Genomic DNA, 15,937 nt, shown 5'->3' with positions numbered 1-15,937 from the left:
GAATCGGGTGAAATCATGCCCAAATTGTTTAGTGTATGGGGGCCTTTAGGGTTTCCTTCCTCAGCTAATCATGTAGAAGCAACGAGGAGGATTTGAAGGGTTTTGCTATTTTTATTAAAAAAAGATGCAGCACATAAATATATTTAAATTTTTTTCATGACGTCAGCAGGGGGGGTGGTGACCCGCTCATTAGATATTCACTGCGCTTGGCCCAGCTCATTACATATGCATGAGCAGGACCAGTGCAGCTTATGTGCCTGTCTCCCTGCCAGCCCTCCTTCTCCTCCCTGATAATAGTTGGGAACCCCTGCCTGCTGGTGGGTGGCATGCAGCGGGATCTGGCAGCACAGGGTCAGGTAGCGCTGGCGGGCAGGAGGTCCCTGCAGCATATGTGAACTTGAAGGGACCCCGCTGCTGATCTCACATACACTGCAGGGACCCACTGCCCGCCAGCGCTACCGACCTGACCCTGAGATGCCTGACCGCGCTGCATGCCACCCACGAGTGGGCAGGGGGTCCCTGCATCCTTCCGTCCCTCTGCTGTGGCTGCCCTGTCCCCTCCTGCCTAGCTGCAGGCTGGCTGGTAAGCCATTATGCCTGCCCCGCCATGGGTGATTTTCCGCCATCAGGGGCAGCGAGCCCCTGAGGTGTTATATAGGTGCACGGCGGGGCAGGTAGCGAATCAAAATGCCAGCGAAAGCCCGGCGAGCACAAGCAAAAGCATTACAGAGTACGCTGTCCCTGCGCTTGCCAAAGCATTGAATACTAGCCAATGAATTATATTTTAAAATCATTATTCAATCATAAATAAAATTCTAGGGTTCTGGTCTGAAGCATATAACATGATTATGTAGTACTGCCAGTCATGACTGAAGATGAAAACAATAAAAGCCTTGGGGTTCATGTTTAGCTCAGGGGCCACTCATTGGACAGCATTGCCCACAAGTTGGGGATGGAGAAAAATGCTCTACGTTGTTCAGCCTCATGTGTGACATTTGATGGTGCCAGTTACACATAATTTTGCTGGCAGAGTACCAAGGGTGGAGTATCCTTACTAAGATGGAAATGTAAAACAAATATTAAGCAAACAGGGAAGTGTTAACATGTTACATTTATGTTCACCTAGGTCACCTTTGCAGCTCTGTGGCCTTTACTCTCACATAAAAATGATAATTGTAACCCTCAGTAATGGGTAATTATATACTAGTAGCGAAGTGCCTCCACCTAAACTTGTTTATAGTGTAGCTTAGGAAATCACTGTTAACTTATTTTAGTAATCAGACTGACTACCCTACCTCTCTCTTCTTTTACAGCTTTATAGGACTTAGATTCCACGGATACGGATGCAGTGTGAAAGTAAGTATGCTAACAAGGTTTAATCATTTAAATTCATATACACATATTCTATAGTTCCTATACACAACATCATATATTCTACAAACACATTAATAGCATTTCAAGGATTCTGATAACATTAGTTTCATATACAATACAATCACCTTCTTACACTCTAATTATACCCTAACTATTCACCTTCCTATTGCAGACACCTAAAGTCCCCTTCCCTTCCTAGTCATTATAACTATAATACCCAATTCCCCATAACATAGCCTTATTCAAGTAAGCTAATATCTTATTCTCTATACCTTATATCTGGCCAGATATATAACACTCTGATACATATATCATTCTGATACACAGTCTTAAGTGTGAGCTCATATGTTGGCGCGCGTTGGGGCCCGTGTCCAGTATTTATAGTGAGCGATTACTCTGATCCAGTTAAATTGTCAATGTAGATAGCTTGGATAGTCCCAGAGTGATCGCCTCTACAGTAAATGGTGTATAGGAGTCTATCCGTGTGGGCGTATAAAATAGTAGGATGTAAAGTTATGCACTACATTAGCTCTCACCGGTTAGTTGTCCAGTCTCTATCCGGGCTGTGAGGGGTTAACGGTTAGCTATGCTATCCAGCAGGGTTTCTCAATGCTGCCTCGTGATTGGTACACTCATGTCCGCTAGTAGCAGTCACAGTGGCAGAGCAGCGTCTGAGTTACTTTTGGCGGCTTGGGCTCTGGGACCACACTCTGGCTTCTAGCTTACAGGTGCGCTGTCGGGTCTTTATCTGGCTCTGGGGCACGTGAGGTGGCGGCGAAGCTGGACTCCGCTTCCCCCACGATGGGAGGGTAAGCTACCAGCCTCAGGTCTAAGCGGCTCCCAGTCCCTCGCCTATAGGGAAGTTCCGCTAGAAACCTGGCTGCTATCGCCGCTGCCGCTGCTGCAGGTCACTCTCTCCGTGCCACCGCTGCGTTGCCTCTCGTCACTCCTGCTATCACCGCTACCCCGCTGTCCGCTGTCGCTGCTCCAAAAAACCCGGTCAGGTATATCCAACAACCAACCCTTCTCTGCTGTGTCCAGTATCTTCCCGTGCGACCTTAACGGCATCCTCTCAGCCAGTATCAGCATCATCCCTGACTCGTGCATTAATACTGTGCAACTAGCTCCAATGTCTATCATCTCGCCCATAAGCACGTTACATATTACATTACATGGCCAACAAAATCATACAACACTTTATCTCTATGTAACAATGAGCATATGGTTACATTCTTGGATATAAGGTTACATTCTCTTCCCCTGGTGATTAGGAGAGAGCTTGCTTCCAAATCACCATCTTCATTTATTTATTCTATGCAGATAGGAAATAAGGCCATGCATAAATGGCCAAAGGGTATATTACGGCGGGTATCACACTAGGTTCTCCCAATTTATCATATGTTAGAATTGAGGGCGGCATGCGCATCCTCTGTGGTCTCATATTTATGGTGGCACTAGCAGGACTACCTTGTTCACCCATATCATCTCTAAATCGTTGTTCTCTGACCACATCGCTACCACCCTCTTCCAAATCTGCATATCCCGAGGTATTCTCCCAGGACTTGTTGACGTTACTGTCAGTATCAGAACTAACCTCGTCTTTATAATAATGTCCAGGACAACATTCATCAAACATTTCTTCCTCTCTTTCCCCATCAACAGCATGAGTCGAATTATTATAATCAGTTAGATGTCTGTCTTGCTTTTCCTGGGTATTCCTCCCCAGGTGAAGCCCTTCCATTCTAACTTCTTTACCAATAGGTAACAGGTGCTGTCTATGGTAAGTTAACATTTTTTCTCCCCCCTCCTCAGGTTTTATCTTATATACTGGCAGATCATATAACTTTTCGACTATTATAAACGGATCTTCTCTCCATCTATTGGAGATTTTCACACCTCTGGGGGTCCCAAATTTCCTCAGCAACACCCTGTCTCCAGGGCTAAGCTCCTGTTCCCTTACTTTACTATCATACATCCTCTTATTTTTTAACCCCAATTTTCTTGCAGTTTCTGAGGCCAATTGGTACGCCTCCTGCAATTCTTCCCTTAACCTCTCTATATACTTGCTGTGTGGTAACGCTGAGCTATTCTTACTTTCGGGTTTTACATTCAGGCTAACATCTATAGGGAGCTTAGCTTCCCTTCCAAACATGAGAAAGTAGGGGGAATATCTAGTCGACTCATTCATAGTGCAATTGTAAGCATGTACTAATCGCTCTACATGTCTCTTCCAATGTTTCTTATCTAGCGGGTTGAGTGTCCCCAGCATATTCAACAAAGTCCTATTAAACCGTTCTGGTTGTGGGTCCCCTTGAGGGTGATATGGGGTAGTCTTGGATTTCACAATCCCACACAATAAACAGATTTCTCTAATCAGTCGGCTTTCGAATTCCCTACCTCGGTCTGAATGTAGTCTATTGGGTAGACCATAATGGACAAAAAACTTATTCCATAAAGTATTGGCTACGGTCATTGCTTTTTGATTAGGGGTCACGTATGCCTGAGCGTAACGAGTAAAGTGGTCAGTCACCACTAATATGTGACATTTCTTCCCATCTCCTACATCTAGTGTCAAGAAATCCATACACACAATATCCATGGGTCCACTACTTTTGAAAGACACCATGGGGGCATGTTGGGTAGCCACTGTTTTTCTTACTACACAACTTCCACAGTTGCGGCAGTAATCTTCTACATCCCTTCTCATTCCCGGCCAGTAAAATCTCTGGGACATCAGTCCTACAGTCTTTTCGACACCCAGATGCCCATGATCGTCATGTAGAGTCTGCAGTGCTATGGGTCTAAATCTTTCTGGTAAGACCAATTGGTAGCTAGTTTCTCCATTGGTCCTCTCTATCTTTTTATAAAGTACCCCGTCTCTTATCTCTAGCCACTTCTCTTGTCTCTTCAAGAGTTTGGCCTTTTCTGAGAGTGATAGCGAGGTTGTTCTTCCAGGTGAGCGTTTTTTTTCTAGTATTAGATAATATACGTCTCTAATGTTACGGTCAGCCAGTTGCGCCCTCTTCATTTGCACTGGCCGAATCATGGGCAACCCCTCCATCTCTAACCGTCCCAACCAACAGTAAGACAGGGGTAAAGCCTTTGGGGTGGCACCTAGGGAGCCTATAGCACCAGTACCACTCAAGTACTCACTCACGAGTAATGTATCCTTTTGATTTCTTATTTGCCGACACATTCCTTTTATATCTCCCATTGGAATCTCCACCCAGTCTTCATCCTCACTTGTCGGCTCTGGACGCCCTGGTATTCTAGACAGTGCATCGGCATCAATATTACTCACTCCCGGTCTGTATTTAATAGAAAAGTTGTACAGTGCTAAGGCTGCCAGCCACCTATGTCCGGTCGCGTCTAACTTTGCAGTGGTGAGGATATATGTTAGGGGGTTGTTGTCAGTGTGAATTTCAAATGGCACCCCATATAAATACTCATGGAACTTCTCTACCACACACCATTTTAAAGCTAGAAATTCCAATTTGTGGGTTGGGTAATTCTTTTCACTGCTGGTTAACCCCCTACTGGCGAAAGAAACAGGTCTATTCTTTTTACTGGTTGGGCAAGCCTGGTATAATACTCCCCCTATTCCTTCTTGAGAAGCATCAACATGAAGTATATATGGGTCATTAGGGTTCGCATAAGCGAGCACAGGGGTGTGGGTGAGTTCCTCTTTCAGCCGAATAAAGGATACCTCGCACGGCGGGGTCCACCTTTCCCCAAATAACTCCTCAGGCCTATACAACTTCTGTTCTTTATTGTTATTGTTCCGATTAAGGTTCTTTTTTTTGTTAGGAGGTGGATATCCCTTAGTTAATTCAGTAAGGGGCTTCGCTATTTGCGAATAATTTGGGACGAATCGCCGGTAGTATCCGCAAAACCCCAGAAAAGACCTCAGCTCTTTGAGCTTAGTGGGTCTTGGCCAGGCTCTAACAGCCTCCACCTTTTCCGGATCGGTGGCTATCCCTTCCCGACTCACCACATGACCTAGGTATTTTACCGATGCTTGACACAGAATACATTTATCTATTGATAATTTCAGGCCCCCCTCAATAAGCCGGTCAATCACTTTCAAAAGACGGTCATTGTGCTCTGTTAATGTTTTCCCAAAAACAATTATATCGTCAAGATACACTAGTACCTCCCGATAGTTCATGTCGCCTATAGCCTTCTCCATAGTCCTTTGGAACGTGGCTGGTGCCCCTTTAATCCCCTGAGGCATCTTTAAAAATTCGAAAAAACCCAAAGGACATATGAACGCCGTTTTTTCTTGATCCTCCTTCCTCATAGGGATCTGATAAAACCCATTCCTCAAATCTAGAACAGAAAACCAACCACTCCCTTGTAAACAGTCTAAGGCTTCATCAATCCGAGGCACGGTGTATTGGTCAGGTACGGTGCGAGAATTTAAGGTTCTATAATCTACGCACATCCTTATCTTTCCCGTCTTTTTTCTGGCTACCACTATGGGAGAGGCGTACGGACTTCTGGACTCAACAATCATTTGATTTTCTAATAACCCTTTAAGGTGTAACCTAACGTCTTCGAAATCGGCAGGGGCTATTCTGCGAGAGCGTTCCCTAAATGGACTATCGTTGGTGAGATTTATTTGATGCTCCACCCCTACGGCTACCCCCAGGTCCCACTCCCCTTTTGAGAAACCAGACTCCTTTTCTTTTAATGCTTCTATGAGTTCTTTCTTTTCTTCCCCAGTAATGTCACTTCCGGTGAAGCACGACTCGAATTGGCTTTGCCCTACAGTCACATTGAGTGACCTACCATATTCATAACTATCGTCTCTACAAGTCTGTGTCTGTGTCTCATTACCCTCCTCTGCTAAACACCACTTAGACAATTCCCTATACAATCTGGTATTGGTACCTATAATAATAGGCAGTTCGCTGGCATCTCTTCCCATCTCGGGACATATAAGGGCGACAACAGGGACTGTTAAACCACTCTCTCCGTCTCCTCCCAGCCTTATCTCCACCTCCACATATCCTAAGTATGGGTATTTTTCTACACTTAGTCCCCATATAACTAATCCATTTAAGGGTCTTATAGGAACCTCGGGTATGTACTTCTGATACCATGGCTCAAATATAATGGATACCTGCGATCCACTATCCAACAGTACCATACATCTCACTCCATTTATTTCTGCGGTTACCGATGGTATGGGTCCTAAAAGTCCTTCCGGGATCGAACCATTTCCATTCCACCAAATTTTCCCCATTACCTCTACTTCATTCCTGGGGGGAACTGAGAGGGGCTCACAGTTCTCCCCTACTCGTTTCCCTGATCAGATTCAGGGCTGCTGGCCTGGCCGCCATTATCGTAGTCTGTGGGAGTTGGAGGATTATTCCTGTTCCTGTTAAACTGACCATTGATACACTCAAATGCCCGATGCCCTAGTCTGCCACATTCAAAACATCTCCTATTCACACCTCTATAACCTCTCCCCATGCCTCGGACGGTCAATTCAGAGTCCCGCTTAGCATGGTTATTTTGTACAGTCAATACTTGTTCTATCTTTTTGTTTTGTTCTTCTATTAACTTCAATATTTTATCCTCAAAAGCATCTTTCTCAATGATGGGCTTTACCACTTTCACCTTCTTAACCGTCCTGTCTCTCATTTCTATCAATACTTCTTCCTGTTTAATTTCTTTGAGCAATTCGTTGAACGTGGGTGGAGTATCTCTCAATACTGAACACCTTAATTTCTGTGCTACAAAGTCAGTTGTCTGAGCCCCTCGAAGCAGTTGTCTTATTCTGCTCTTATCTACGTCTCCTCTCTCTATCCCACTCTTTTCAACTATCTTATATAACAGCTTATCTAACCGTATTACATAAGTACTGAGTTTTTCCCCCACTTCTTGAAAAGTATGTTGGAACCTAGCCAGTAGTTCTCCCACGTCTTCTAGTGTCCCATATGCGTAATCTAGAGCCTCTAAATATGTCTCAAGTGTGGCTTGTGGGTTGCTTCTCCTAGCGGCTTGTACCACCCCCATCGCTGGTCCCCTTAGACTTTCGACTATTCTCTGCCGTTTAATCTTATCGGGGCACTGCCATTCTTCTGCCTGCTGTACTGCGGCCTCCTTCCAAGCCTCGTATGTTTCTTCCCCAATAGGAACAGGGCTTATACCAGAGAATAACCTCAGTCTCCTATAACTCCCCTCATAATGCCATCTCTCCAACTGGGAAACTACTCTATCTATGATGGTCTCGAACTGAGCTCCCTTTGTACTAGCTTCAGCGTCTTCAGCGGCATCACCATCTCTATCTCCCTTATCATTACTGTCTTCTGTAAATACAGGGAAACTTGCCGTCTCTCCGTCATTTATCGGCCATATGACCTGCCATCGTCTCCCTGTCTCCTCATCAGCTACCACCATGGACGGGAGCAAACAGCTATCAAGGTCTTTTTCATTCTCAATGAGGAAAGCGACCACCTTCCCCATGTCTCCTCTCCATCTATCTATAATCTTAGGTCGCACTATCCCATACAACTTATCGATGCACGTGATGACATCTCGATCTGGGAATTCTGTGAAGTTTCCCCCTACAGCTAAACACCTCTTCACGCTCCTCCCCTTCCTGATGCACCATTCATATATATCCTTTTCCGACAAAATACCCCTATGCTCCATCTCGGCAGTGCCTCCACTTGTAACCCTCAGTAATGGGTAATTATATACTAGTAGCGAAGTGCCTCCACCTAAACTTGTTTATAGTGTAGCTTAGGAAATCACTGTTAACTTATTTTAGTAATCAGACTGACTACCCTACCTCTCTCTTCTTTTACAGCTTTATAGGACTTAGATTCCACGGATACGGATGCAGTGTGAAAGTAAGTATGCTAACAAGGTTTAATCATTTAAATTCATATACACATATTCTATAGTTCCTATACACAACATCATATATTCTACAAACACATTAATAGCATTTCAAGGATTCTGATAACATTAGTTTCATATACAATACAATCACCTTCTTACACTCTAATTATACCCTAACTATTCACCTTCCTATTGCAGACACCTAAAGTCCCCTTCCCTTCCTAGTCATTATAACTATAATACCCAATTCCCCATAACATAGCCTTATTCAAGTAAGCTAATATCTTATTCTCTATACCTTATATCTGGCCAGATATATAACACTCTGATACATATATCATTCTGATACACAGTCTTAAGTGTGAGCTCATATGTTGGCGCGCGTTGGGGCCCGTGTCCAGTATTTATAGTGAGCGATTACTCTGATCCAGTTAAATTGTCAATGTAGATAGCTTGGATAGTCCCAGAGTGATCGCCTCTACAGTAAATGGTGTATAGGAGTCTATCCGTGTGGGCGTATAAAATAGTAGGATGTAAAGTTATGCACTACATTAGCTCTCACCGGTTAGTTGTCCAGTCTCTATCCGGGCTGTGAGGGGTTAACGGTTAGCTATGCTATCCAGCAGGGTTTCTCAATGCTGCCTCGTGATTGGTACACTCATGTCCGCTAGTAGCAGTCACAGTGGCAGAGCAGCGTCTGAGTTACTTTTGGCGGCTTGGGCTCTGGGACCACACTCTGGCTTCTAGCTTACAGGTGCGCTGTCGGGTCTTTATCTGGCTCTGGGGCACGTGAGGTGGCGGCGAAGCTGGACTCCGCTTCCCCCACGATGGGAGGGTAAGCTACCAGCCTCAGGTCTAAGCGGCTCCCAGTCCCTCGCCTATAGGGAAGTTCCGCTAGAAACCTGGCTGCTATCGCCGCTGCCGCTGCTGCAGGTCACTCTCTCCGTGCCACCGCTGCGTTGCCTCTCGTCACTCCTGCTATCACCGCTACCCCGCTGTCCGCTGTCGCTGCTCCAAAAAACCCGGTCAGGTATATCCAACAACCAACCCTTCTCTGCTGTGTCCAGTATCTTCCCGTGCGACCTTAACGGCATCCTCTCAGCCAGTATCAGCATCATCCCTGACTCGTGCATTAATACTGTGCAACTAGCTCCAATGTCTATCATCTCGCCCATAAGCACGTTACATATTACATTACATGGCCAACAAAATCATACAACACTTTATCTCTATGTAACAATGAGCATATGGTTACATTCTTGGATATAAGGTTACATAATGCCAATGCCGGGCAATATATCTGCTTTGTTGGAAAATTGGGAATTAATCTGAAGGGCTTTGGCAGTGTGCACTTGTTGCTGCCACATAGGGCACATCAGCTGCACCATCACAACACAACATTCTGAGATGGCAGTAGCCCATTGTAGCCTATGGGCTACGGATCACACTGCCGCCGGGGCTGCAGGGTCGGCGAGGGGTCAGCGCTAACCATGCATCTGCAGACCCCGCAGCTCTTGGCTGAGCATATCGCAGGGATGGGCTCCTTTTGGATGATACATCCCACCAATGGGATCACATTTAACAATGCGATCCTGGGCGGTAATATTCATATTGCATATTGTAAATGCAGTCCTTGATAAATGGGCCCCTATGTCCCCTCATGTACGCAGTCTCCTGTTTATAAATGCTATTTCTATATCTCCTGGCCTGAGATACCAGCTCATACAGTACACTGTGGGGTTAATTCAGACCTGCTCGCTGGCTGCGAGATTTCAGAGCCCAGCGGTCAGGAATCCGCCACCCGCATTCCCCCTGCTCATGTGCACGGCTGCGAATGCGCTGGCAGCCGTGCACATGAGGAGAATATAGTTCAAAATTCACTCGCCATCGAATAGTTTCCCTTCTCGTCGCAGAACCGAATATGTCTAGACTTTCTCAGCGCTGCGATGGCTGTAGTGGAGAAGGAGGCCGCGGACCACATCAGCCGGGAACGCCTGCGTTTTCCAGGAGACTCCCAGAAAATGCTGTGTTACCATCCCCTAATGCCGGCAGGGTGCCAATCACCCTGCACTCTTTGCATGAATGGCTCGCACATGTGCGCAGCATACCGTGCGCATATGCGGTCAATCAATTTTGCAGCCATGTGTCATACTTGCCTACCTGATCCTCTCCATGAGGGAGAAAATGCTCTGTCCCTGGACTTCCCTGGTAATGTAGGATTGCCAGCACCTGTGGTGACACCTTTCTTATCAATGAACTAGCTCCCCACAGGTGATGGCAATCATACATGACCAGGGAAGTCCGGGAACAGAGCCTTTTTTCCCTCATGGAGAGGTTCAGGTAGGCAAGTATGCCCTGTGCTCCAAACTGAATCGGGACCTGTGCAACAAATTCTCCCCACTGATGGAGATGCAATGCCTGCTCAGTGCTTGCATGCAAGAAATCCAACTTCACCCTCTCTGGTGTGAGAAGTTTCAGCCCTTTTCTTTTGAACATCCGCAGCTGAGAAAGCTCCACACTGTCTAAGTTCCTGCACACAATGGGGCATATGTTACCAGATTACCTGCAGCTCCAGTGATAACCTGTTTACTATTTATCCTAACATACGCAACCTAATCAGATCTGATTATACAGTCAGGGGACTTAGAATACAATGGGCTTATTTACTATATGAAATAACACTGTGACCTAGACTTATTTCAATTGACAATTACACACACACATTGCACAATCCAAACCAATACTGCCAAGCATTTATGGCGAGATGCACTAAGCCTTGAAAAGTGATAACATGGATTGATAAACCACTAGCCAATTAGCTCCTGTCATTTTTGAAATGCAGCCGGTAACATGGCAGTTAGGAGCTGATTGATACTTTATCACTCTCCATTTTATCATATATATTTTCCAGCTTAGTACATCTACCATAACCATAACTCCCAACTGTCCTGATTTTTTTTGTGACTGTCCCACGTCCCTCCTGTGTCCAGTGTCCTCTGGTGGTGGGGGGGCAGGTGGGAGATCTCTCCTGTCAGTCGTATCTCTACTTAGCAGAGGGGAATAGATGCTGTACGCATCTATTCAGCAAGACAGAGGATGTGGCCAGCAGCTCACAGAGCGCTGCCCATGCCCCCACAGTGACCATGGATATTTCCACAAAACGACGTCCCCTTTTGAAAATACACATGACGGAGCAGTGGGGAGTGCTGACTCTGCTAATAAGACTGTTGGGGAGTATAATATAACTATTAACGGTACTCTTTACTTAGTTGGGCGCCCATCGCGGTGATCGCGGGCATCGCGGGCAGTACATTAACGGCCGCGACGCGATGCCCGCGATCACCGCGATTTCCCATAGGGTTCAATGTTAAATTTAGTGCTGCCCGCGATTTTACATTCAATGCTTCAATGGCCGCGATTTGGCCATAGGAATCAATGTTAAATGGGCTACAGAGCCCAAATAGGCACAATTAACACTTAAATGTCCCCCCAAATTTGTAACGCCACCCCACGATCCACGCCAACCCGAAGCGTGGCGAGCGCAGCGAGCCCGCGAGGGGCGGCGTGACGCGTCCTCCGACCTTTTCATACCCCCACTATCCACGTCGGCGTGGAGTTGAGAATAGAATAGTGTGGCGAGCGCAGCGAGCCACCGAGCCCGAAGCGTGGCGAGCGCAGCGAGCCCCGCGAGGGGACGTGGATACCTGTGAAGCCTGCGTAGGGCCACGTTTACCTGTGAAGGTATCCACGTCCGCTCGCCACGCTTCGGGCTCAGTGGCTCGCTGCGCTCGCCACACTATTCTATTCTCAACTCCACGCCGACGTGGATAGTGGGGGTATGAAAAGGTCGGAGGACGCGTACCGCTGCGCTCGCCACGCTTCGGGTTGGCGTGGATCGTGGGGTGGCGTTACAAATTAGGGGGGACATTTAAGTGTTAAATGTGCCTATTTGGGCTCTGTAGCCCATTTAACATTGATTCCTATGGCCAAATCGCGGCCATTGAAGCATTGAATGTAAAATCGCGGGCAGCACTAAATTTAACATTGAACCCTATGGGAAATCGCGGTGATCGCGGGCATCGCGTCGCGGCCGTTAATGTACTGCCCGCGATGCCCGCGATCACCGCGATTTCTTTACCCACGACGCCCGCGATGGAGATCGTGGGCGCCGTGATAGGTAAAGAGTACCCTATTAACATATTAGTGCACGACAGAACGAAAATACTGCTGACACCGTGTATTTTGTGTATGGAAAGTGTCAGGGTATCCGGACTATTTGTCTTCAACAAGAAGATAGACAGCCATTAGGTCGACACCATTAGTTCGACAACTCAATAGGTCGACATGATTTTAGGTCGACATACCATTAGGTCGACATGTCATTAGTTCGACATGCCATTAGGTCGACACTGATATTAGGTCGACAGTGTCTAGGTCGACAGTCAAAAGGTCGACATGGTTTTTTTCACTGTTTTTTGAGACGACATGTGCCGACATGCGGTATTTCATGCCCTACCATCCACTAGGGCGTGGAGTTAGAGTATAATAGTGTGCCCGAAGCATTGCGAGCGAAGCGAGCGATGTGAGGGGCTGCGGTTCACTTCAAACTGTGTCCATGTCGACTGTGTCGACATTTGGGTAAAAAAACAGTAAAAAAAACCATGTCGACCTTTTGACTGTCGACCTAGACACTGTCGACCTAATGGCAGTGTCGACCTATTGAGTTGTCGAACTAATGGTGTCGACCTAATGGCTGTCTATCTTCTTGTTGTAGACAAATGGTCCCGCATCCAAGTGTCAGTGGGTCACTGCTCCTGGACTTCCCTGGTAATGTAGGATTGCCATCACCTGTGGGGAGCTAGCTTATTGATAAGAAAGGTGTTTCCCCACAGGTGATGGCAATCATACATTACCAGGGAGGTCCAGGAACAGAGCATTTTCTCCCTGAAGGAGAGGGTCAGGTAGGCAACCCCTGGTTTATTTCCAGTCAATTACACAGCACTGGCCATGCCAAAATGATGGGGGGAAAGGGCGTGGTTTGCAGCCGCAACATCTCTGTTAGGTCATGCCCCCTTTTGGCAGAGACCACTCCCCCCTTTTCAAGGGCCAGTGCCCCAATTTAAAATATCAAAATGTTGGGAGGTATGTGACTATAGCTCTACAATCAAACATATGGGAACACCACCTCCAGAAATCCTGCATTTGCCCCTGCCTCCCTTTCCTTTCAGTCAACCTTATTGCTTCATTCTGAGACTCCCATCATTATAATAATATAAAAAGCTGTGGCTGTTCTAGTATTATGTTCTGTACGGTATATCGTAAACAACGTTTAAAGAAAAGGCAAAGACAGCTAAACTTTGGAAATATTTGTTTCGCACACACACTGTCCCTCCGAGAAAATAACCATCTTTCCTGCATGTTTACAATACTAGTTTTGCAAGAGAGGCCACTTACCACCCATTCTGAAGGGATCTTTTATCAACGGCATATATGACATAGCTGGAAAAGTAACTGATTGTAAAATAACACTTCAGCATATTAAACACATCCCAATGAGAACACGCTCCCCAGCAAGTATCAAAGCACAAATCCACTGCTTTCCAAATCAGGAGACACCTGAGACAAGGCAGATTAACTCCCCTAACCTGTTCTGCTGCATTAAATGAGGACACTGGGGAAATAATGAGCTCTCTATATGATATGAGAATATACTAAGAGGAAGCTTTGGTGAGTGCATTGTTTATAGTGTATTTATACATCACAAGGAAATAAGCATAATAATGCCACAGGTATAATTGGCCTCATTAAGAACTGCCTGCAAAGATGCTGCCAGAATATGTTGCCTACAGACGGAGCCTTCCTCATCTAGCCCTTTATTAGGTTGTGAGCCAGAGCTGTCGACCTTTGATAATCCCCTGATGCAGTGGTTCCCAACCCTGGTCCTCAAGTACCCCCAACCGTACACGTTTTCCAGGTCACCCGGCAGGTGCACAGATTATTCAGGCACATTTTAAAAACTGCACAGGTGGAGCTAATTATATCACTTGTGATTCTGTGTGGAGACCTGGAAAACATGCACTGTTGGGGGTACTTGAGGACCAGGGTTGGGAACCACTGCCCTAATGTATTGCTCTATGTATTGTATTGCAGCTGAGAACAATAGATGATAAAAAGCCATGGCTCTCCAGAGATGGCTAGCTGAAGAAGGCTTCATCTGTAATTCACGTTTGCAATTGCAATTTTCTTGGCTACGGAGTTGCCTATGTTAGCAAATGAAGCTGCCGCCCAGAACTCATTTGCAATTTTGTACACATTTGCAGCCTATACGCAAAAACAAACACAAGGTTAAGGGTAGCTTATGCAGCTAAACAGACTGGCTGTAGCAATAGTGATGCTGGCGCAGTGGCGGAACTTGTGAGTGTTTTTCCCAGGTGCAAATATATAACTTGGCCAATCCTCCTTCTCCACTTTCACCCAAGTTCATAATCTGACACACAGGAGTGCAGAGGTGGGCTGCCAAGGCCGCTCTATCGGAGTGTGTTGCAGGCAGCTGTTTCACCGCTGGCGGGCTGCCATGATCCTGTAGCCTGTGCCGCCAGCTTTCAAAACATGGCCGCGGCACGCGGCTACAGGAACATGGCGGCATGTTCTTCCTGATGCCCGGTGCCGGCGGTGAGAGATGATGCGTGTGGATTGGGACGTCATGATGACGCCGTCCGCGGCTGCGCTCTGTGGAGGACAGAGGAGTAGGACTGAGGACAGCAGGTGGGCAAGTCCGGCCACAGGGGAGGGTGTCAGCTGTGACAGGCCCCAGAATATGGCACTTGCATCAGCCACCCGACTGCCTGATGTATGTCCCTGGCCCAATTTGTGCCCGGCCATCTAGTATGTGTGCCACACGGGTTTGCTGAGAGATTAGCAGGAACGCGCTCCACTCACCTCATCTCCCAGTCTACCAGCTATATCAGCAGGGGATGTGAGGGAATGAGGCAGTCACAGCAGCAGGTACTGTATGTGCAGGGGATATGGTGGAATAGCAGCAGCAGTGAATATAATGTAAATGCCACAACTTTGAGTATTGTGTGCGAGACACTACTGGGGGCATCATATGCAGGAGTAATGGGGCATTGCAGTGTTTTACATCATTACACATAATGTGTGATGGGCATTACGGTGTGAGGCATAATGTGTAATAGGCATTACGTTGTGCAGCTTAATGTGTAATGGCCATTATGTTGGGCCGCATAACGTGTAATGGGCATTACGGTGTGCGGCATAATAGGTAATGGGCATTATGGTGTGCGGCATAATGTGTAATAAGCATTACGATGTGTGGCATAATGTGAAATCGGCATTATGGTGGGTGACAATGTGTAATGGGCATTATGGTGTGCGGCATAATGTGTAATAAACATTAGGATGTGTGGCATAATGTGTAATGGGCATTATGGTGGGTGACAATGTGTAATGGGCATTACGGTTTGTGCCATAATGTGTAATGGGCATTACTTTGTACATTTGCAGGGTGAGGGAGTGTGTCAGTGTGATAGAACACAGGCCCCAGGGTGAGGGAGTGTGTCAGTGTGATAGAGCGCAGGCCGTAGGGTGAGGTATTGCATCATTGTGATAGAATGCAGGGTGAGGGATTGTGTCAGTGTGATAGAACGGAATGGGATCATTCGTCAGACTGCATTTAGGTCTACAGTCA

At 46.5% G+C, this 15,937-nt stretch overlaps 1 protein-coding gene across 1 annotated transcript in view; it reads right to left on the bottom strand.

Annotated features, from left to right (window-relative positions):
• LOC146020665 (dipeptidyl peptidase 4-like) overlaps positions 1–13,869 on the bottom strand; it is a 122,319-nt gene extending 108,450 nt beyond the window's left edge. The window contains exon 1 of the mRNA XM_083153944.1: positions 13,684–13,869. Coding sequence (XP_083010070.1) covers positions 13,684–13,726 — 43 coding nt within the window. The 5' untranslated portion in view covers positions 13,727–13,869. The remainder of the gene's footprint in view (positions 1–13,683) is intronic.
• Between the last annotated feature and the right edge of the window lie 2,068 nt (positions 13,870–15,937).

The sequence above is a fragment of the Crinia signifera genome, chromosome 7 (genome assembly GCF_055691185.1).
Source record: "Crinia signifera chromosome 7, ASM5569118v1, whole genome shotgun sequence".
In the NCBI taxonomy this organism is placed as follows: Eukaryota; Metazoa; Chordata; class Amphibia; order Anura; family Myobatrachidae; genus Crinia; species Crinia signifera.
The sequence above is the reverse complement of the archived record's forward strand: the minus strand, read 5'-3'. Positions and strand labels throughout refer to the sequence as shown.